We start from the raw sequence: 24,774 nt of genomic DNA, 5'->3' as shown, positions 1-24,774 counted from the left end.
CTAAATATGTGCTCCACCAGGTGCACACACATGACAAGTAAATACATAAAACAAAAAACAAAAAAGATATAAATAAAGTAATATAACAAAAGGTTCCTAGAAAGAATACATGCTTGCAACCTGGGTAAACATGCTACAGGGTATGACAGGTACTGGCTACTAATATAAAACAGAAAGCATTGTTTCTATAACTTTTTTTATTCATTTTTAATTTATAAATTTTTTTTTTTAAATTAGTCACTTGACCGTCAGAGCACCAGTTGGCTCTGTGCGGATCTGGACAAAAGACAACAACACACACTGTAGTGACATCACACACAAAGAACATGCTCTGCCCCCCCCCCCCCTATTGCATTTTGACTACAGAACAAGTGGCTAATGATCATGTGACTGACCTATAAAAGATTAATATCTAGGTATTTACAGCCATTCTAATGATGTGATATTTGGACCCTGATTTTAGGGTACTAAACACTATAGATATGTTAAATAATTTCCAAATGGTTTTAAATTAACTTTAAATGTCAAAGTATCAAAGTTCCTTTTAAACTATTTTGTTATTTCCTTTGCTTAAATAAAAAAATCATAATTAGAAGATACGTACAATTGACATTCTTTTCTTTTCTCGTTTTCAGAAAATCAACAATGTGGTGAACAGTAATGCAGACGGTTTACTCCATGATCTCGGGATGTACTTATTGGATGTAACTTTAAAAAGAGGAAATAATTTAGCGGCTCGTGATCGAGGAGGTATAGTACCAAGTTTCCGTATTAATCAGTAAAATATATTTTAGTAGAATTCCAGCCAAAACGTTTCTTTAAATACATTTGTCAGGACTTTATTCTTGTGTGTCCCCTTTGAGGAAATTGAGGAAGTTAAAAAAAAAAATGTATGCTCACTTCCTGTTCTAGTGTCCTAGTATTCATACAGGAATTGTAGGTACATTTTCCAGGAAAAGTACAAAGTGACTGCATACCATTGACTTGATTCGAATAAGGCTGGGTTCACACTGTGTGTGGACCCAGGGGTTGCAGGGGTCTGGTGCGTCCCCGTTCACCGTTTCAGGTTCGAATTTGGTCCGAATTTTAGGCTGAATTTGGACCTGAAACTGAGCCAAAGATGCAATGGACTCTTCTGCAGTGTGCTCCATGGCCGCCTGAAGATGTGTGAATGGCTCCATTGAGAGCCAGTCACAGGCTCCTGTCATGCGAATTGGATGCGAGAAAACCCACATCCAATTCGCAATAGTGTGAACCCAGCCTTAAAGTCCTTTATTTCTCCAAGATGAGACAAACAGCACAGGAACTTGACCAGCTGTTAATGCATTTCACACAATCAAGTGCTTAATCATAACAAAGGAATAAAAGACTTTTATTTGAATCAAGTCAGCAGTGTGCAGCCACGTTTTCCTTTTCCTAATATACACAGTGGCGAGCCGGGGCTAGCACCTGCCTGGGATGTGAGTGAAGTACATACACCTGAGTGGCACATTGTTCTTTGATTAAAGGTAAATTTTCCAAAAGGCATACAAAAACAACAATAACGTTAAAATGAGTTTTTACCTATCCTCACTATTCCCAAACAAACAAAAAAAAAATCAATACAATGTTATGGCTAAAGTTCCACTTTAAGGGAAATGGAAATATAAGAGCCAAATAAAAGAAACGTTTTAAAATTACCATTAGCATTGTTCTCAAGCTGGCAACAAAAGCATTACTTGGCTGTCATGCTGACTCTGCATTATGATCACTTAAATCTTCATCACCTTTTATCTGCAGTTATTGTAAAGCATGCCAGATAAAAACTTAAAGGGGAACTGCAGTCTGCTCACATAATTTGTAATAAAAACATCTTTGCCATTCTGAAGCTTCCCTCCAACCACTTTGCATATTATTTTATATATACAGTGACTCTGTACTTGCCAAATAGTGCTGCAGAAATCTCCCTTCACTGAGTCTGAGCCAATTTAACTGTGGGCATCTTATGCTGCTACCTCTTCACTTCCTGGATTTATACAGACACACAGGAGGCACACCTTCAGCACTGCAGCTCTCATTGGCCCTCTTATGACTCATCCACCCCTCCCTTCCTAGCAAACTCTCACGAGAGAGTTTGCCAGGAAGGGATATATCTATATATATATAGATATATCAAAGAGAGTTACAAATGATTGTGGGACAATTTCAAGCATTTAACATTCAAATAATGATTAGAGAGAATTCTTAAAATGTATTGTATCACTTTTATCCCCTATTGAAGGAGACTGCATTTTTTAGAATGGATATGTCAGAATAATGGCCGGGTACCTCTCTTAACTGTGATAAAACTGGATGGACACTAAGTACACTATGTCACATGTGTGGTGACCTAATGATGTCAGTGGACATATCACACGAAAACAGCACTGGATGTAATGCATGTTCCACAGGGAACTCCAGATTTCGAAAAAGAACAGGCATAAAAAGGACATATAGAGAAAATAGATACATCTGTGAAGGTAGAGAGAAAAAGGACAACGTGGCCCTACAGAGGAGAAGAGGATGAAAAGTGGAGTATGAATTGGGGTAAGGAAATAGCCGGATAGGTTTAGGTAGAGAGTTCCAGGGGATGGGAGAGGCTCTGTAGAAATCCTGGAGATCAGCATGAAAGGAGGAACTTGAGAGTAATTGAAGGAAATAAGGAACCTTCATATAAAGCAAATTAGTATCTAATTTAAACAGAAACATGCTTGGTGCAATAGGAAAATAAGGACAACACTCAACAAAATAAAATTGAATATAAAAACTTTTTTTTAGATTAACAAGTAAAAGTGATTTTATTTTCTCAGATGGGTTGGGCATGCAAACAACAAGTGATGTATGTCCCATCCATTAAACCAGCCATTAGAGAGTGTGGACCTACCTTTAACCCCCCTGGCGGTATTCCCGAGTGCGGCTCAGGGTGGATTTTCAGTACCAAAAGCGGTAACCCCGAGCCACACTCGGGATCGCATCGCAGGATCCAGGTACATGTTACTTACCTTGTCCCCAGAATCCTGCGATGTCTCCCCGCTGTGTGAGCGAGCCTTCCTCCGCTCGATCTATTAAGGAGCTGAGCTCTGTTCCCTGTGAGTGTTGTGACGCACGGGGACGGAGAACGGCGCCAAATTCAAAAAGTAAAACACACAATCCATATGCAATACACTGTAATCTTACATATTACATTACTGTATCAATTTATTTCACATCCCTTTTGTCCCTAGTGGTCTGTCCAGTGTCCTGCATGCAGTTTTTCTGTTTACTGTTCTTTCTGCCTGGAAACTGGAGATAATCCATAGCAACCAAAACTGTCCCTTTACATCAAAAGTGGTTTTAGACCAGCTAGAAAACAGTGATAATAAATTAGAATAACTTGCAGAATTGAGCGATAGTGATTTGTGTGGAGATCCGTCATCAAAACACTGAAAGTAATGACAGCGAGAATTCTGCAACTGAGCAAATTTCAGTGTTTTTGATTTGATTACATTATTGAATCATTTTTATTATTATTATTATTATATTATTATTTGTTATAATTATTTATAGTTATTTATTATATTATAATTTATGATTTCGTTTTTCAAACTTTATCATACCCGAGATGTCTACTAGACTCTTGTTTGGACAGATTTAAGTGAGTTATTCCTAAGAATTACAGGCCTACAATATAAAACGCCAAATTTCGATGCAAAATAATTGTATCGCTTTCAGCATCAAAAATCTGAAATAATCATACCGCCAGGGAGGTTAAAGTGGATGTAAACCCGAAATTTTTTTTTTTGTATGTTATAATGTAGAGTATAATATTTCCTATCATTTGAGACCAGTCTTGCCACAAAGAGTTAATCCAGCTCTGAGCAATCCTCTTTTATTGTTCAGTGAGATAAAACTTGACAAACAGAGAAAATCTTTGTCAAATCCTCCCCCTTGCTGTGAGTGACAGGTGATTTACATATCTCGTGCACTAGCCTAAGAGACATGCATTATATTTTAATTCCATCAGGACACAGCTATATTACATTTATATATATATATATCTAGTCCCGCATATGTGATTTTATTGGCAGATAATTTGGTTTGCACACAGTGGAATGTGATATTCTTTACCAAAAGTTTGCTCTATTGCTATCATTACACAGAAGGAAATTATTAATTGTATTTATTTTGTATGGTTCAAAATATGCTCACAATTATTCACATATTTGATGGTACACTGTGCAATATTAGTAGGTTAATATTAGCGCAATTATCTATTTATAATGTGGTGTCAGTCGTTTTTTATTTTCAAATTTCATTTTTTTATCTTTTTTTTTTTTTACAATTTTATTTTTATATTTTTATATATTTTTTATTTCAGCCCTGTCCTCTGTCCGTTTCTCTGTCTCAAATGAGAGATGTCAGGGGTCTCGGTTTAGACCCCTGACATGTCACCAAAGCCGGGGGCTTTGGTGACATGTCAGGGGTCTAAACCGAGACCCCTGACATCTCTCATTTGAGACAGAGAAACGGACAGAGGACACAGATTCCCCAGTCCTTTTCTCTGCATTGAAGATGAATGGAGGGAAGACAGAGGCTCTTCTCCATTCATAAACTGAACAGAGTAATTCCCCGTACACACGGTCGGATTTTCCGATGGAAAATGTCCGATCGGAGCGTGTTGTCGGAAATTCCGACCGTGTGTGGGCTCCATCGGACATTTTCCATCGGATTTTCCAACACACACAGTTGGACAGCAGGAGATAAAATTTTCCGACAACAAAATCTGTTGTCAGAAATTCCGATCGTGTGTACACAAATCCGACCGACAAAGTGCCACGCATGCTCAGAATAAATAAAGAGATGAAAGCTATTGGCCACTGCCCTGTTTATAGTCCCGACGTACGTGTTTTACGTCACCGCGTTTAGAACGATCGGATTTTCCGACAACTTTGTGTGACCGTGTGTATGCAAGACAAGTTTGAGCCAACATCCGTCGGAAAAAATCCTAGGATTTTGTTGTCGGAATGTCCGAACAAAGTCCGACCGTGTGTACGCCCTATTACACACAGGTTACTCTGCTCAGTTATCACAGGACACAGAGTGATCGGTAACGAACGTTCTGTGTCCCATTCAGAAAAGAAAGGGGCCGGTCTCCATCCTGACAGATTCCCCCGCATGCCCCCCCCCTCGCAGCCCGCGGTAGAGGAGAGGATTGTAGAGGAGAGGGAAGGAGGAAGACAGCAGGGGATGTGGAAGACACAAAGAGAGACGGAGGAGTAAGCTTTCTTCTGCACATGAGCACGCTCTGTCACTCCTGCACATGCACTTCAGTCTTCCCTTGCACAAGGCTTGTCCTTGCAACACCGGCTGGCCAGGAGAGTGTAGTGTTGGGTGGAGGAGTCCTCTGATGTCACGACTCCGCCCACCGAGCGCCAGGAATGAGAAACGCTCACCAATTTGGCGATATTGCGGGGCAAATTACAGCTGAGGGGGTGAGTAATAAAGCAAAATGATACAAGCAGGAGGCATGTATATAATTATAGATATTAACTATGTTAATATCTTGCAAATGATGGTAGTGGGTTTACATCCACTTTAATGAGATCTGCAAACATAATAAAACATTTTAAATAGTGACCCTTGCTGTGTTCTCTTTTCCATTATCCCAAATGGAGACACCGAAAAAAAGATGCATTTTGAGTCAGTGAATGAGATAAGTGTATTGCTGAACTGTATTTTCGCATTTAATGAAAATTGATTGTTTTCCCATACACTTTATATTCTGTGCTTCAGCTTTAATATCTTCTGTGTTTGGAGAAAACAGTGTAATTGTCCTCCAGGTTACAGTAATTGCACTGTTTAGCCGCCTCCTATTCTGGATTCTACATGATTGTGAAATGTATTAAATGGCAGACAACAGCAAAATGTGAACTTTGCCCTGTGGTCAGACAAATAAAGTGCTGAAGCATCACTTAGAATTATTGCCAGATTTCTACTGTGGATATACACCTATGTTATTCTGCTGCAGTTTTTCTTATATCAAGGTTTGTATAAATCGTAAGACTCATTTTCAAAAGGACAGGACTTAAAGTGGTTGTAAATCTCTGACATGAAATATGAACAAAGCATATCCCTCTATAGTGTATACTTGTCTCAATCCAGAGCACTAAGTGTCATTTCTGTTTGCTGCCTGTTTCCTCTGCTATCTGTATGAGTCACTTCTGACACATTTTTCTGCCACAAAGAGAAAAAATGTGATAGGGGAGGGATCATCAGCACACCGTCTGTGCTTGACAGCCTCAGCTCTGTTCCCGTGTGAAGGGGGATGTTTCCCTTCTTTCCAAATAAGCTCTCAGAGCGTTCCTCGCTGAGCTCTGCAGAGTGTAGATAAACACCCTGTCCCCTGATTTCTGAAAGCTCAGTGGAGCTGTATACATTTTCTGTACTTTGAATGACTGTAGAGAAGTGACAAATGCAGATAAGACGATAGAACTTATGTAGGAGGATTTGTTTTATCTCTGTGTATCACATGGGCTTAGACACTTCACTGGGTATATGTAAGGGTTTACAACCACTTTAACTCCCTGGCACCGACAGTATGCATATATATGCGGCCTCCTGGAGGGTGGGCCTTAATGCCGAGCGGCCGGATATATGTGGCCCTGTGTAAACTACTTACCATGCTGAGAGCGCACTCCCTGCATGCTCCCAGCACAGTAGCCAGTGGGGATTGGTAAGCTCCGGATGCATATTTGCAATTGGGAGTTTTCTGATCATGTGACCGCTGTGACAGCCAATCACGGAGGTCACATGACGCAAATGCGCACCTCCGCCTCCCAGCCAACGGTTAAATATTCTACAGCTAGCAGTGCTCAAAGCTGTTGGTTCTGTGTGCTGCAGTATTAAGAGAATACATTTTCTTTAGTTTTAGTTTGGATAAAGTAGGACAGTGTTAAAAGTTCTGTCTGTTTGTTTTTATTTATGTCTGTGACCCTTTCGGGGAGTTTTCCCTTTGCTTCCTGCAATTCTTTAACAAGCTTAGCTCTTCATGAGAATAAAGATTGGGAGCATCTGCAGTGGGACAGGTAAGTATTAATTCTTTTCCTTGTAAGAGACATTTTTTCCCTTAAGCTGAACTCTAGGCAGATATAGAAACTCTGTTCAATAATATATAAATGCATATATTTTTTAAATACAAACAGTGTAAAGCAGGCCATACAAATTTTCTTTTCAAAATCAGAAAGTTCGTTTTTTTGTGATCCGATGGTGTCACCATTGATTTTCGAAGTTCTGCCGACCAAGCCTTCAATTTCACCACATGTTGCTACAGAAAAGAATTTTCGTGGCCGGGAATCTTCTTTTCTCTCCGTAAATTTTCTTTTCTTATTACATTTCTCACACGATTCTCCCATCATTGATTAGAAAATAATTTGTTTTTCTAAAAATTTCCAACATGTCCAATTCTTAGATACGATTTTTGAAAGAAAATTCTTTTCGAAAATTCGAACCGTGTATGGCTGGCATTAGTATCCAAATTTGATCTGGTATCAGTCTCTTGCAATTCTTGTACTGCAGGACTGAAGTCTGAGAGGAAGAAGCAGCACATGAAACCAGTCAGTTCATCTGTTGACCAAAAGCATGCTGATAGGGAGAGAAAGCGGAATGACCGAGACCTGAGTTACAATATTGATTTGTCATGTGATATACAAGCTGATGTACCAATATACATACACAACAAACTGAAAATACCTAAGGGACTTTTCAAAAGGTAGATTAGATCATCATTCATACAATAATTTCCATATAGTTAAAAATGTATTTAAATTGATATTTGTACAAAACAATGAAAGCATTTTTCAATGTAAAAAAACATATGGTTAACTTAATACAGCCATTGCATTTTCACAATATGAATACTGTATTATATACAGTATATGAGATTCTAACACAATTTAACTGGGTGGAGCAATATTTCACATTTCTGAAAGTATTTTGTGAATTTTAATTCAGTGATGATGAATAAATCGGCCCAAATTAAAGGTGGAAGTCTTCAGGAGGAACAACACAAAGGTGGTCTACCTCAGGGCCATTGGGGGCTGGGACCCCCAAACAGAGGGGGAAAAAAAATATGAAAAGAGAGCCAAGGGAACAAGCTAAGAAATCCGTATGTAGTAGTTCTTCCATGTTAAGTAGCTGTTCCATATATTCCTATATTGCTCTTCATAGTCCAGGGCATGTACACCGCCCTCCAGACCTCATCACTGTACTGTTTCTCCTTTCACTGTCCAGTCACATGTACAGTAGGTGTAGAACAACCAGGGTTTGGAGGAAGAGGGGTGAATGATGCTGGCCATTAGTCTGAGAACATCTAGTGGCAGAAAAAAGCACTGGAGGGAAAATGTTATATTTGAAGGCGGACATTCCTTTTCCCTACAGCTTACATTACTTACATGTAAAGACATATATCCCACAATGTGCAAGGCTGCTTTTCTACTTACTGCTGCTGCTGAACTTCCAGCACTGTGGAGCAGGTTCCAGCCTGCTCCGAAAACCCGGACTGTCACTTGAACGCTCTGCCTGCCTGCCAATGCAAGTACCTGTTTGCTCTGCTTGGTTTGTGCCTGCCCAGGCACTATAGCATTGTGTATAAGACCTGGGGGAAACCGAGTACCGGTAGGCCTGTTTGCCGTATTAGAAGGGAGAAGAACACAGAAGCCAGCTGTAGTGCCTGACTATCAGTGCTATGGGTAGGCGTGACACGATGCCTTCTCTTTAAGCTTCACTTGCTCAAAGCGAGTGGAGAATAGTTAGTAGAAGCTCTGGCAACTTGGCAAGTTGGTTTCTTCATCTTCAGTAAAGATGCCGGGGCTGGGGAAGACCCGGCTGTCATGGTGCACGTTGGCACCAATGACAAAGTCAGAGGCAGATGGAGTGTCCTAAAGAACGATTTTAGGGACTTAGGTGCTAAATTGAGGAAAAGGACCTCCAAGGTAGTATTCTCAGGAATACTACCGGTACATCGAGCCACACCAGAAAGGCAGAGGGAGATTAGGGAAGTAAACAAGTGGCTGAAGAGCTGGTGTAGTAAGGAGGGGTTTGGGTTCCTGGAGGACTGGGCCGACTTCTCAGTCGGTAACCGGTACTATAGAAGGGACGGACTGCACCTAAATGAGGAGGGTGCAGATCTGCTGGGAGTGAAGATGGCCAAAAAGTTAGAGGGGTTTTTAAACTAGGCGATGGGGGGGAGGGTCCAGAGACAGTGATAGTCAGCGCGGATGATATTCCAGAGGGTAGTGTTGAGGGCATTAGTGGTAGGTTAACCAAAGCACAAAAACACAAGGTGAGTATAGTAGCAAGTCCTAGTTGCAATTTTGAAACACCCAATACGAGGACAATATGCGACCGGTCTAAACTATGTGGCATGTTCACCAATGCCAGGAGCATGGCAGACAAGATGGGTGAACTAGAGATACTGTTGTACAAGGAGGATTTGGATTTTGTGGGAATTTCAGAGACCTGGTTCAACAGCTCTCATGATTGGCTGGCAAACATTCAAGGGTATACCCTATACCGCAAGGATAGAGAGGGTAAAAAAGGGGGAGGGGTATGCCTATATATCAAGAATAATGTACAAGCGAATGTGAGAGATGACATCACTGAGGGAGCTAGAGAGGAGGTGGAATCCTTATGGGTAGAGCTCCAAAGGGATGAAGCTAAGGGGAAAATAATACTGGGGAGTATGCTATAGGCCCCCTAACCTGAAGGAGGAAGTGGAGACGGATCTCCTATCACAAATTGGATTAGCAGCAAGGATGGGAAGTGTTATCATAATGGGGGATTTTAATTATCCAGACATAGACTGGGCGGAGGGAACCACGCATTCATTTAAGGCTCGCCAGTTCCTTAATGTCTTGCAGGACAATTTTATGGGTCAGATAGTAGACGCACCAACTAGAAATAAAACATTACTGGATCTACTGATTACCAACAATACAGACCTGATCACAGATGTGGAAATACGGGGCAATTTAGGTAACAGCGATCACAGGTCAATTAGTTTCAGTATAAATCACACAAATAGGAAACATAAAGGGAATACAAAGACACTGAATTTCAAAAGAGCCAACTTCCCTAAACTACAAACCTTGCTAAAAGGCATAAATTGGGATAAAATATTAGGAACAAAGAATACGGAGGAGAGATGGGTTTGCTTTAAGAGCATATTAAATAAGGGCATTAGCCAATGTATCCCATTGGGTAATAAATTTAAAAGAGCGAACAAAAATCCTGGATGGCTTAACTCCAATGTAAAAATGCATATAAAAGCAAAGGAGAAGGCCTTCAAAAAATACAAGGTTGAGGGATCATCCTCAGCATTCAGACTTTATAAAGAATGCAATAAGAAATGTAAGGTTGCAATTAGGACGGCTAAGATAGAACATGGAAGACACATAGCGGAGGAGAGCAAAAAAAATCCCAAGAAATTCTTTAAGTATGTAAACAGTAAAAAAAGGGAGAACAGACCATATTGGCCCCATAAAGAACGAGGAAGGACATCTGGTTACAAAGGATGGGGAGATGGCAAAGGTATTGAATTTATTCTTCTCCTCAGTCTTCACGAGTGAATCGGGGGGCTTCAGTAACCAAAACTGCAGTGTTTATCCTCATGACACAACACAGGAAGCACCTCCATGGTTAACAGAGGACGGAATTAAAATTAGACTTGAGAAACTTAACATTAATAAATCACCGGGACCAGATGGCTTGCATCCGAGGGTACTTAGGGAACTCAGTCAGGTGATTGCCAGACCGTTGTTCCTAATTTTTACAGACAGTCTATTGACTGGAATGGTACCAGCTGATTGGAGAAAAGCCAATGTAGCACCAATATTTAAAAAGGGCCCAAAAAACATCCCTGGGAATTACAGACCAGTTAGCCTAACATCAATAGTATGTAAAATCTTGGAGGGGATGATAAGGGACTATATACAAGATTTTAGTAATAAGAACGATATCATTAGCAGTAATCAGCATGGATTCATGAAGAATCGTTCTTGCCAAACCAATCTATTAACCTTCTATGAGGAGGTGAGTTGCCATCTAGATAAAGGAAGGCCCGTAGATGTGGTGTATCTGGATTTTGCAAAAGCATTTGACACAGTTCCCCATAAACGTTTACTGTACAAAATAGGGTCCATTGGCATGGACCATAGGGTGAGTACCTGGATTGAAAACTGGCTACAAGGGCGTGTTCAGAGGGTGGTGATAAATGGGGAGTACTCAGAATGGTCAGGGGTGGGTAGTGGGGTTCCCCAGGGTTCTGTGCTGGGACCAATCCTATTTAATTTGTTTATAAATGATCTGGAGGATGGGATAAACAGTTCAATCTCTGTATTTACAGACGATACTAAGCTAAGCAGGGCAATAACTTCTCCGCAGGATGTGGAAACCTTGCAAAAAGACCTGAACAAATTAATGGGGTGGGCGACTACATGGCAAATGAGGTTCAATGTAGAAAAATGTAAAATAATGCATTTGGGTGGCAAAAACATGAATGCAATCTATACACTGGGGGGAGAACCTCTGGGGGAATCTAGGATGGAAAAGGACCTGGGGGTCCTAGTAGATGATAGGCTCAGCAATGGCATGCAATGCCAAGCTGCTGCTAATAAGGCAAACAGAATATTGGCATGTATTAAAAGGGGGATCAACTCCAGAGATAAAACGATAATTCTCCCACTCTACAAGACTCTGGTCCGGCCGCACCTGGAGTATGCTGTCCAGTTCTGGGCACCAGTCCTCAGGAAGGATGTACTGGAAATGGAGCGAGTACAAAGAAGGGCAACAAAGCTAATAAAGGGTTTGGAGGATCTTAGTTATGAGGAAAGGTTGAGAGCGTTGAACTTATTTTCTCTGGAGAAGAGATGCTTGAGAGGGGATATGATTTCAATTTACAAATACTGTACTGGTGACCCCACAATAGGGATAAAACTTTTTCGCAGAAGAGAGTTTAATAAGACTCGGGGCCACTCATTACAATTAGAAGAAAAGAGGTTTAACCTTAAACTACGTAGAGGGTTCTTTACTGTAAGAGCGGTAAGGATGTGGAATTCCCTTCCACAGGCGGTGATCTCAGCGGGGAGCATTGATAGCTTCAAGAAACTATTAGATAATCACCTAAATGACCGCAACATACAGGGATATGTAAGGTAATACTGACACATAATCACACACATAGGTTGGACTTGATGGACGTGTGTCTTTTTTCAACCTCACCTACTATGTAACTATGTAACTATGTATCTTGCAATATATCAGCTTACAAAAAAAATGACATGGCACTCTACTACTGTATAGTCTCTACTCACTGAGGTGTGTTGATAGTCCATTAAAAATTAGGTTGCCTAAGACAACGGAACTCAATGCACAAAAATATGAAAATGTCTTCTGTTTGTTGTCAATTAGCCCTTATATCTAGGAAACATATGAATGTTGCGCTGTATATTCCCATTCTGCAATGCCTCATTATGCACTGTACATTCCCTATTCCAAACCTTCTCATTCTGTAAGCTATGCGGTGCATTCTCTGTTTCACACTGCCTCATCCTGTACACTGATATGTATGTTCTCTATTACACAGCTACTCATTCTGTAAGCTGTTCTCTAACTTCCCTATTCCACATCACCTCATTCTGTACACTGTCCTCTAACTTCCACAAAAAAAAACACTACTAATTTGGAAGGACTATATTGGTACCAAAGGAGTAAAAAAGTATCAAAAGTATTTATTTATACAAGTTAAAATTGATGAAAACATGAAAAATATACACATATACCACAGCCATAAACATCACAAAACAGTATGATGCTCTTCTAGTGTTGTTTATCATCAACCGTAGTGGAGTAGAGGATGGGGGACTTGCTTTAGCTTCGACACAGTTGCGTTTCACGGGGCATAGCCTGCTTCTTCAGGAAAAGTGTATCGCAGTCAAACACTAAAATAAGAAATATTGTAAATGTCAATTCCAATCACAATCTATCAATGAGTATAATGGCACAATAGTGTATTGCCACATACCTCAAAATTATATACAATGACAAATAAATAGAGGCATAATACATGGCCTTCATATAATCAGCCATGCCACCTTTTGGTCACATAGGATAGTCATCAGACAGCTCTTTAGGGAGAACAAGCTCCTAGTGTCAATTGCTATAAATATCTGAAAAAGGTATATCATATGGACATCATAGTAACCAATATGAAACAACCCCATAAGTAAAAACACGTGTTACTGTGTGTGATATAAGGCAAAAGGATAGTTTGGTGTGGGGCCCCTTTAACCACTTCAACCCTGGAAGAATTTGCCCCCCTTGATGACCAGGCCATTTTTTGCGATACGGCACTGCATCACTTTAACTGACAATTGCGTGGTCGTGGGATGCTGTACCAAAACAAAATTGACGTCCTTTTTTCCCACAAATAGAGCTTTCTTTTAGTGGTATTCGATCACCTCTGTGTTTTTTATTTTTTGCACTATAAACAAAAAAAGAGAAACAATTTTGAAAAAAAAAAAAACAATATTTTTTACTTCTTGCTATCATAAATATCCCAAATTAAAAAAAAAAAAAAATTCTTCATCAGTTTAGGCCAATATGCATTCTTCTGCATATTTTTGGTAAAAAAATCATAATAAGTGTATATTGATTGGTTTGCGCAAAAGTTATAGCATCTACAAAATAGGGGATAGATTTATGGCATTTTATTGTTTATTTTATTTTTTTACTAGTAATGGGGGCAATCAGCATTATTTATCGGGACTGCGACATTGAGGTGGACAGATTGGACACTTTTGACACTTTTTTGGGACCATTGAAAATTTATACAGCGATCAGTGCTATAAAAATGCACTGATTACTGTGTAAATGTCACTGGCAGGAAAGGGGTTAACACTAAGGGGCGATCAAGGGGTTAAATGTGTTCCCTCATGTGTTTTTTTAACTGTGGAGGGGATCGGACTCCATGGAGGAGGAGACTGATCGCTCTTCCCGATTAGTAGGAACAGACGATCTGTCTCTCCTCCCCTGACAGAACCGGCATTTGTGGGTTTACACACAGATCCCCATTCTGGCTCTCGTGCCCGCGACCGCAGGTGTCTGGCGGGCATCGTGACCGCTGGCCACGCTCATTGGGTCCCCCGCCGTGCAGCGGGGACACGCGCGCCTGCTAAGGCTCTTAAAGGAGCCGACGTACCTATACGGCGGTTCGTGCAGAGCTGCCAACCTGCCGCAGTATATGTACATGAGCCAGTCTGGAAATGGTTAAAATATAAACTACACCCCTACCCCCCAGTTTAGAAAAACATATCTACTAGAGTCACATACTGCCTGTAAATACTAGCAGTGTCAGGGAAAAACCCACTCTCTTTAACATGCCTTCACACACAGAGCGAAAAAGATATACAGTAAAACCTTGGTTTGAGAGTAACTTGGTTTGAGAGCGTTTTGCAAGACAAGCAAAATGTTTTAATAAATTTTGCCTTGATATACAAGCGATGTCTTGATATAAGAGTAGCGTCATGTCACAACTGGAGTATAAAAAAGAAGAGAGGAGCCTCTAAGTGTAGCAATATGGTTACATTTAATGAAGGTACAACATTTAGCAACTTACTGCTACAGTTAGAGGTGCCTCTCTTCTCTTTTATACCCTGTAAAAAAATGCTTTGATATACAAGTGCTTTGGATTACAAGTATGTTTCTGGAACGAATTATGCTCGCAAACCAAGCTTTTACTGTATATCCCAGATAGAGATATGTATATAACAATCATAAGGAAAAAACACTCACCCAGAATACCTGATGTTGAGTGCGATAGCCACATATAGAGTTGAATGTATTATACACAATGTGGCAATGGATGATAAGGCAGGCATCCCATAACAATGGCCCTTTATGCTAGCATCAAGAAATTCCCCAGCACCCTCACATCATGAGAGAATCTATATAGGACAGGGAGGGCTGATCCCATCTCATGGGTGCTTAGCCACCAATTAGTGTCCTCAGGTGGACAAAATCAAAATCGACGCCGTTGCATCAGAAAAGATGTACCGCACATGGGCGATACCATGTCATAGGGGGCGGACCGCATCGGGGTCCCCGCATCATAACCCCTACAGCGAATCATACGCTGCAGAGGCACAGCATCTTCCACCCCCCCCCACCGGCCAATCACCAGCTCGCAGGGACAGGAAGACAACCAAGCCCCCTTTCCCACCAGAGGAGACAGACAACACTGTCAACCAATGGAACAAGGAGATCCAGAAGGCAAAAACCACGGGGCAAAGGGAATGAAAAACCAGCCACAGAGTATGTAAACATGTAAGCAGACTGGCTCATCATGCTGGCCAAATGGGGAACTTATATACCTGCCTACCTAAGATGAAACCATCTTGATAAGTCACATAGTCACATCAGTGAATTTAGGGGAGAGATGAACAAAATAAATACATTTAAGGAAAAACATTGTCATATGCAAATATAAGAGCTTGTATTGTATTATTCAGAACCATCCAGTTCCACCAGGGGACAGCAGCTGGCTATAAATATATATATATATATATATATATATATATATATGATTACATCCCTTCTAACTCCCGCTTCCCACAAAATGAAGAAAGAGGCATCCCATATCATAACTATAGCCCACCTTCCAAGATCAACTAAACTGCAGGTGTATTTGTACATGTACAGATGGCAGGTGGTCAGTTAGGCAGAAGACAGGGATGGGCTAAATATTATAAAAAAAGTTTGTAACCTATAGCGTCATTTAAGCCTGGTGGCTGTGTTGCCTCCAGACAATGAATCCATCTTGCCCTTTAAAGGATTAAGCGATCCCAGTCACCTCCTCGTATGTCCATATGGATTCGTTCAATGGAAAATAATCTAACACTATGGGGGTTCTTATTGTGTTTCCATGTCTCCCAGTGGGGGACATGATATCACCACCCTTAATGGCAGATGCATGGTCATATATACGTTTCCAGAAAAAATGTTTTGTCTTACCGACATAATAACAGCCACATACACATGTCATGAGATAAACAACCCCCATTGTCTGACAATTTGTAAAGTGCTTGGCTTGATAGATTTCACCGTTTGGTAATGTGTGTATCCTTCTAGGCCACAAAAACTGTCAGTATGAACAAATGCCAAATTTGTGGGTTCCTGGATATTTACATTTACATTTACTACCTTCCCTGTAGAAATGACATTGAACCATCAGATCCATTATCACGTTGTTCCTACAATATACAATCTCAGCTTTATCCCTAATGCAACTAGCTATCTGAGGATCAGCTTTCAATAAATACGAGTATTTACCAATAATCTGTCCAATCTGATGTTGTTGCCTGGAATAACTAATGATTAGTTTAGTTGTCTCAGTTTTGTCCTCGTTGTTATGTTTTGCAGTTTGAAAAACTAGTCCCTCTCTGTCCCTATGTAGCATTAACTCACGGTGGAGCTGCTGATTTTTAGCGGGCTGTTACCATCACCTTTTCCCCCTTAATTTCACCAGCACCGGGTCTAGGGTCCAGTTGAGCTTACTGTTAGACAATGTAACAGTCACTTGAGTACTTTTCCAGTGCTTTAATGGGGAATAACTGGAAGAAGTAGCAGTAAAGAGGTAGAAGAAGAGTTGCAGGGAAGTTCAAATACCTTTTCTTGGTGTAGCATCAAGGAATTTAAATCTTTAGGATGGATGTATCTTCAGCTTAGGATTAAATCTTTGCCCGCCCGGATAGATCTCTCTCACTAACCTAGCAGCCGGTACGCAGCACAAACAAAAGTCTCTGCCACAGACTTGGGTGAAACAAAACTGTACGATCCTCTGCCACAGGATGTAGTAGTTTTTTGATGAACAGCAAACACAGTACCAGAACCTTTAAGCCGACCCGGCAGTACTTGTGTGGTAGTGTAACTTAGGATATGTCCTCCAACCGAGTCACCAGGCCCTTCTTAAGACCAGCCTTGCATGGTCTCTTCCAAGATGGGTCCTCCCCTGGATCTTCCCGATTGTCCGGCTTCTTCCCGCATGACAGACAGCACAGGACCATCCCAGCTATAGCAGGCCCCAGACAGACTTCTGGGCCTACCTGCATGGCTGCTGCAACGCAACCCTCCAAGCCGGAGGGCTACGAGGTAGAACTCACTGACACATACCTCTAGGCCAGGAGGGCCACGAGGCAAGAAGACTCTCTGAAACATGGCGTCTGGCACATAAATACCCTCTCCCAGAATGCAACTCGGAGGACCACCTCCGCCGAGTTGTCTCCGGGACAGAAGAGCACTCATACACTTCAGCTTGTTGCTTTTCCAACACCGGCCTATGATAACAACGACACCCACAGGCCCAATGTGGAACTGCACGCAACACAGCCAAGCTGGAAGAGAGGCTAATCTAACACTAGATTGAATCTGAACTATGTACAGAACAGATGACCCACTAAATTTACCTATAAGCGGTAGATTGAAAAATCTACCAGCGCTACACCTATCATTGACTTTTTTCAAAGTCTTTTTATAATAGCCTTGGACTATTAGTCTATCTCTTAGTTTGTTGGCTTTAAGCTGGAAATCCTCCTGTGATGAACGGTTGTGCTTGAGGTGCAAGTACTGTCCATAAGGAATGGATTTAACTAAACTTTTTGGATGTCCACTGTTCACTCCTAAAATAGTGTTACCAGCTGTAGGTTTCCGAAAGAGGGTGGTCCCCAGTGTCATACCTGTCTTGATAAATACCTTGAAATCAAGAAAGAAAATGATTTCCTGACTACATGTCATAGTAAATGACACAGTCAAATAATTTATATTTAATGTTTAAATAAAGGCACTGAGTAGTTCCCTGGAGCCATCCCAGAGTATGAGGATACCTATGTACCTGTGTCACGATAAAACATGGCACGGGTACATAGAGAGAACCTGATCACTCATAATTTAGCGCTCCCACCCCCCCACAGGTACAGGTTAGCGTACGATGGGGCACATGAAGTCCCCATAGCTACTTCCTGTTCCTAGAGGTAGTGGGTCGCCAAACAGAAAAAAATTGTTGTGCAGGATGAGCTCAAAAAGCGTAACAATGAAGTCACTATATGGTCTTTGGGTAGTAATTCTTTCTTGTAAGAAAGATCTGACCACCGAGATGCCCCTGTTGTGTGGTATACTGCTGTACAATGCTTCAACATCGACAGCTACCAACCACACTCCAGGGGGAACATGAATCTCATTGGTGGTCTGTAAGAGATGGATGGTGTCCTTCAAATATGAGGGCAAGGATAGAACGTAGGTGCGTATCAGCCAAAATACTGGCATTTTCTGTTAAGCTACCGCACCCCAAAATAATAGGTCTACCTGGTGGTTTGGTAATATTCTTGTGGACTTTGGGTAGTGAATAAAAGGTGGGAATACGTGGCCACTCTGTTTTCAGAAATTCCCAGGTGGAATTGGGAATAGTGCCCTGTTGAAATGCTTGGTAGATCAATAGGTTGAACTCTTGCTGAGACTTTACCAATTTATCCAGTGAAACTTTTCTGTACCACTCAGTATTCTGAAGTATGCGATTGCACATCTGGGAATACTGATCCGTGGTCATAACGACCATGTTCCCTCCTTTGTCTGCTGGCTTGATAACCAAGTCAGCTCTCTTTAAGATCTTTAACCGCTTGTTTTTGATTCCGGTTAAGATTATTTTTAGAACTTTCATGGGTTTGTAAGGCCTGTATTTCTGGTGTGGTTTGTAAAACAAATGCTAATATGTTGCCATTCAAAGAAAGGAAGGGAAAATTCATAGACTTACGTTTAAATTCATTTAGCAAGGGAAAGCTAGCAGCATTAGGGGTTGTATCGTTTACCTCCAGTAGTGCATCCAAGTCGATTTGATCAATAAGATCAGCCTCCTCTGGGACATCGTTTTCAACTAATTTTCAATTCAATCAATTGCTGCAGGGCTTTAAAGTCCTGCCTTTTGTACTGGGACCAATCAAAATTGGCCATCCAGTCCTGTTGACACTGTTTTTTGTGATGAAGTACCTTTGAAGGAACTTTCTAGCAAAGAGACTGATGTCCTTGATGGTTTCAAAGACATCAAAGTCCTTTTCAGGGCAAAATCCCAAACCCAAGGAGAGAACCTCCAACTCAGACTGGGACAAGGGAACAGATGACAAATTAATCACCTCTAGGTTGTTGGCTCGATCTCAGATCATGTGATGTAGTTTTATATATTGGTCTGGACAGTTTTGTTTGGATCCGGAGTATGATCCATTAAAGAAAAAAAAGGTTTCTGAGCAATAATGTATTCAGTTTCATCAGCAGGAATATCCAGTGGACCACACCATGTGGTGTTGACCGTCACATGTGCCTGTGCTTGTGCTTGAGTAGCAATATTACTATTGCCAGGTGTAGTAGTCAGTGCAGAATGAATATGTCCTGTTTGTACAGGGATTAAATTAAGATTAGTGACAGGAATGCTTATAGAGGGATTCAATCTTGTGTTATGTTTAAAGAGTGCTTTAAGAAATGAGTCACCCATATCATGTGCCTGCTTCTTATCTGACTTTGGTCTACCACCTCCTTGTGTAAAGTACCCATCACCATATTTACATTTATGCCAGTGCGGTTGCACATTTCCAGACCCACCAATGTGTGATTGCTGTCGAGAAGAAACAGAAGTGTGAGAAGATGCATCAGAAACAATATCATTATCAGTTACAATTATATCATGTATTTTCCTATTTTTTGAATGATTGTTTTGTGTAGACCATCTAAATGCTCGATGGCTTTGAAAGGTCATTCTATCCTTAAAAATCTTTTTCTCCTTTTCTTGGATAATCTTGACATTGAATTTTTCTATATGGGCTTTAAGTTCAGTGTCCTTACTGGAAAAGGCACTGTAAGAAGCAATTTCTTGATGTGTGGAGTATAGTGCATTAATCTCTATGTCCAGCTGCATGATATCTTTATTGTACTCCTCAATCGGGAGTTGCATCATACCCCGGGAGCATTTAGATAGATTGTTCTCCCGCCTGGTTTTGAATTCATCGGGTAATATTTTAAAATTTGGAAAAATTTGTACTCGTAATCCCAAAGAGCTGATGTTTTCCTCCAAGTATTCTTCCAAATAAAAAATATGCCAATATTTCATGGAATTGATTTTTAACAATCTTTTTAATGCAAAGAAAAACAAATGAACGTCCACATCTGCTTTATTGTCCCTGACATTTTGCAGGTTGGACATGAGATTTTTCCATTATGTACCGTGGTAGTCTCTCATAATTAGAACCAACCAGTAAGTCACCGGGGAAATGAAGAAAAGGGACAGGGGAACAGGAGGAAAAATGAGGGAAAGGGAAAAAGGGACCCAAAACAGCACACTACAGACAAACAATACTTGAATGAATAATGATAAAAACTCCCTGAGGTATTTTCCACCAATGAATAGGAGAAAAAGGAATAATGGGAGGAGGGACTCATAAGAGAACCCTCAAAAGTTGGACAAGTATTGTCCGGTACCTCATCCTAAAAGATAATATGCCCAAAAAACCCTAACTACTAATTTGGAAGGACACTAATGGTACCAAAGGAGTAAAAAAGTATCAAAAGTATTTATTTATACAAGTTTAAAATTGATGAGACATGAAAAATATACACATATACCATAGACGTAAACATCACAAAACAGTATAATTCTCTTCTTAGTGTTGTTTCTCATCAACCCTACTGCAGTAGAGGATGGGGTACTTGCTTTAGCTTCGACGCAGTTGCGTTTCATGGGGCACAGCCTACTTCTTCAGGAAAAGTGTATCGCAGTTAAACACTAAAATAAGAAATACTGTAAATATCAATTACAATCACAATCTATCAATGAGTATAATGGCACAATAGTGTATTGCCACATACCTCAAAATTATATACAAACACAAATAAATGAAGTCATAATACATGGCCTTCATATGGTCAGCCGCTGCCACCTTCCACACCACCTCATTCTGTACGCTATTCTCTAACTTCCTTATTCTACACCACCTAATTTTGTACACAGGACTATGTATGACTTATTTCACACTGCCACACTCTATACGCTTTGCTGTTCATTCTCTATTCTACACCTCCTCGTCTGTATGCTGTGCTTTACTTACCCTATTCCACATCACCTCATTCTATAGTATATGCTGCCCTGTAATTCCTTATTTCTAACAATAGAATAGAATTAAATAGAAAAATATAACCGTCTTACGAAATTTGAATTTCGAATAGAAGGAATTTAAATAGAACAGAAAAAAAGAATAGAATAATTTAGAATAGAAAATAATATAATGGAATAAAATAGAAAGAATATAACCATCTTTCGAAATTCGAGTTTCAAGTAGAATACATTTGAATAGAATAGAAACAAATAAGCAGTGGTTTCAGCGGGGAGCATCAATAATTTAAGAAAACTATTAGATAGGCACCTAAATGGCCACAACATACAGGGATATACAATGTAATATTAACATAAAAGCACACACACAGGTTGGACTTGATGGACTTGTGTCTTTTTTCATCCTTACCAACTATGTAACTACTATGTAAAATAGAATAAAAAAATTGGAATAGAAAGAATAGAATAGAGTAAAGTAGAACAAATATAATTGTCTTCCGAAATTCAAATAGAATAAATTAGAATTTGAATAGACTAGAATTGAAAATAAAAGAAAAAAAAACAATAGAATGGAATTAAATAGAGCGAATGTAATCATTTTCCAAAAATTAGAATTTTGAATAGAAACATTTGAATTTAAATAGAGTAGATTAGAATAGAAAATAATAGAATAGAATAGAAAAATCAACAGAATAGAATTCAATAGAATATAATATTATATTATATTAATTAATATATATATTATAATATAATATATTAATATATATAATATTAATATAATATATATATTATATTAATATAATATGCCGAAACTTGAATTTCAAATAGAATACATTTGAATTTAAATAGAGTAGATTAGAATAGAAAACAATAGAATAGAAAAAAAAACAATAGACTAGACTAGAATTGAATAAAATAAAAAGAATATAACCGTCTTCTGAAATTCAAATCCCGAATAGAGCAAATTCGAATGCCTATTCGGACGATTAGAATTCTATTCGACCTATTTCGGAAGATTCAAATCGAATTTGAAAATGAATAAATGAAACTAATTCCGAAAGCAAATTTAAGGAATTTAACTTAAAATTAGCTGCACTATGCATTCCCTTTTTGATTCTACTTCCCCCAAAGCTAAATGTTCCCAAGCCTTCTCCTTGTTTTCCTTCCACTGACGCCAATGATAGGACTTATTTTATCCCATTCATCAATGATTGACCTTTTTACACCAACTTTCTCTTCAATGTACCCTAAGGCCCTATTTTAGGGTGAAAGGTGTGACACTACATCCTATATGGTGTCAACTCCACTGACCACTGACCCAGGCTCTTATGCACTCAATGAGTGGCACACTTTTACATGACACATTTTTCTTTTACTGTATAGGTGTCCCTCCTAATTATTTTTAAATGTTGGCAACTATACACTTGCACCTCTTTTCCCTAGACTTAGTTGGCCACTTCCTCTTTTTCTTTTGAATACCCGCCCCTGAAGAATTCTCTGTACATTCTGTGTAGACTTAGATAGCAGATAGTTTTCATGGAGGAAACTGAACCCAGGAGGAAAGATTTTAATAACTTTGCATTCAGATTCAGATTAAATATTTAAAATCAGTAGATGACGAAGGAGACATTAACTATAATTTCTTTCCAGCAATGGATAATGGGAAGCTTTTATGGCTAATCCCAGTTGTTTTTTCAGTCACAGAAGTCATTGACAGCAGGGTACTCTCAAATGTATTTTTTTTTGTAGGCAATAAATCAAACTTGGTTAAACAAGGAAATATTTTTATTGTATTTAGTTGTTTTTATATTTTTTACTTTGCCATACCTTTCAGTTGTCCTTTATTTGGAGGGACTGTCCCTCTTTTAAAACTAAACCCCCCTGACTCTTTCCTCCTCATTTGCCTTATTTTTGGTTTGATGTACAGTGGGGACGGAAAGTATTCAGACCCCCTTAAATTTTTCACTCTTTGTTATATTGCAGCCATTTGCTAAAATCATTTAATTTAATTTTTTTCCTCATTAATGTACACACAGCACCCCATATTGGCAGAAAAACACAGAATTGTTGACATTTTTGCAGCTTTATTAAAAAAGAAAAACTGAAATATCACATGGTCCTAAGTATTCAGACCCTTTGCTGTGACACTCATATATTTAACTCAGGTGCTGTCCATTTCTTCTGATCATCCTTGAGATGGTTCTACACCTTCATTTGAGTCCAGCTGTGTTTGATTATACTGATTGGACTTGATTAGGAAAGCCACGCACCTGTCTATATAAGACTTTACAGCTCACAGTGCATGTCAGAGCAAATGAGAATCTTGAGGTCAAAGGAACTGCCTGAAGAGCTCAGAGACAGAATTGTGGCAAGGCACAGATCTGGCCAAGGTTACAAAAAAATTCCTGCTGCACTTAAGGTTCCTAAGAGCACAGTGGCCTCCATAATCCTTTAATGGAAGACGTTTGGGACGACCAGAACCCTTTCTAGAGCTGGCCGTCCTTGGTGAGAGAGGTAAAGAAGAACCCAAAGATCACTGTGGCTGAGCTCCAGAGATGCAGTCGAGAGATGGGAGAAAGTTGTAGAAAGTCAACCATCACTGAAGCCCTCTACCAGTCGGGGCTTTATGGCAGAGTGGCCCGACGGAAGCCTCATCTCAGTGCAAGACACATGAAAGCCCGCATGGAGTTTGCTAAAAAACACCTGAAGGACTCCAAGATGGTGAGAAATAAGATTCTTTGGTCTGATGAGACCAAGATAGAACTTTTTGGCCTTAATTCTAAGCGGTATGTGTGGAGAAAACCAGGCACTGCTCATCACCTGTCCAATACAGTCCCAACAGTGAAGCATGGTGGTGGCAGCATCATGCTGTGGGGGTGTTTTTCAGCTGCAGGGACAGGACGACTGGTTGCAATCGAGGGAAAGGTGAATGCGGCCAAGTACAGGGATATCCTGGACGAAAACCTTCTCCAGAGTGCTCAGGACCTCAGACTGGGCCGAAGGTTTACCTTCCAACAAGACAATGACCCTAAGCACACAGCTAAAATAACGAAGGAGTGGCTTCACAACAACTCCGTGACTGTTCTTGAATGGCCCAGCCAGAGCCTTGACTTAAACCCAATTGAGCATCTCTGGAGAGACCTAAAAATGGCTGTCCACCAACGTTTACCATCCAACCTGACAGAACTGGAGAGGATCTGCAAGGAGGAATGGCAGAGGATCCCCAAATCCAGGTGTGAAAAACTTGTTGCATCTTTCCCAAAAAGACTCATGGCTGAATTAGATCAAAAGGGTGCTTCTACTAAATACTGAACAAAGGGTCTGAATACTTAGGACTATGTGATATTTCAGTTTTTCTTTTTTAATAAATCTGCAAAAATGTCAACAATTCTCTGTTTTTCTGTCAATATTGGGTGCTGTGTGTACATTAATGAGGAAAAAAAATGAACTTAAATGATTTTAGCAAATGGCTGCAATATAACAAAGACTGAAAAATTTAAAGGGGTCTGAATACTTTCCGTCCTCACTGTATAGACCTTTAAAAAAAAAAAAGTGCTATTTATCTATTAAAAATGTAA

At 39.9% G+C, this 24,774-nt stretch overlaps 1 protein-coding gene across 5 annotated transcripts in view; it reads left to right on the top strand.

The window, feature by feature from the left end:
- The window catches only part of MCTP1 (multiple C2 and transmembrane domain containing 1), a 1,184,139-nt gene that overhangs the window by 353,224 nt on the left and 806,141 nt on the right, over positions 1 to 24,774 (top strand). For all 5 annotated transcript variants that reach the window (XM_073624522.1, XM_073624521.1, XM_073624523.1 and 2 more), the window contains exon 2: positions 636 to 750. In XM_073624522.1, coding sequence (XP_073480623.1) covers positions 636 to 750 — 115 coding nt within the window. The remainder of the gene's footprint in view (positions 1 to 635; positions 751 to 24,774) is intronic.

Source organism: Aquarana catesbeiana, linkage group LG01 (genome assembly GCF_042186555.1).
Source record: "Aquarana catesbeiana isolate 2022-GZ linkage group LG01, ASM4218655v1, whole genome shotgun sequence".
Taxonomy (NCBI): domain Eukaryota; kingdom Metazoa; phylum Chordata; class Amphibia; order Anura; family Ranidae; genus Aquarana; species Aquarana catesbeiana.
The sequence above is the reverse complement of the archived record's forward strand: the minus strand, read 5'-3'. Positions and strand labels throughout refer to the sequence as shown.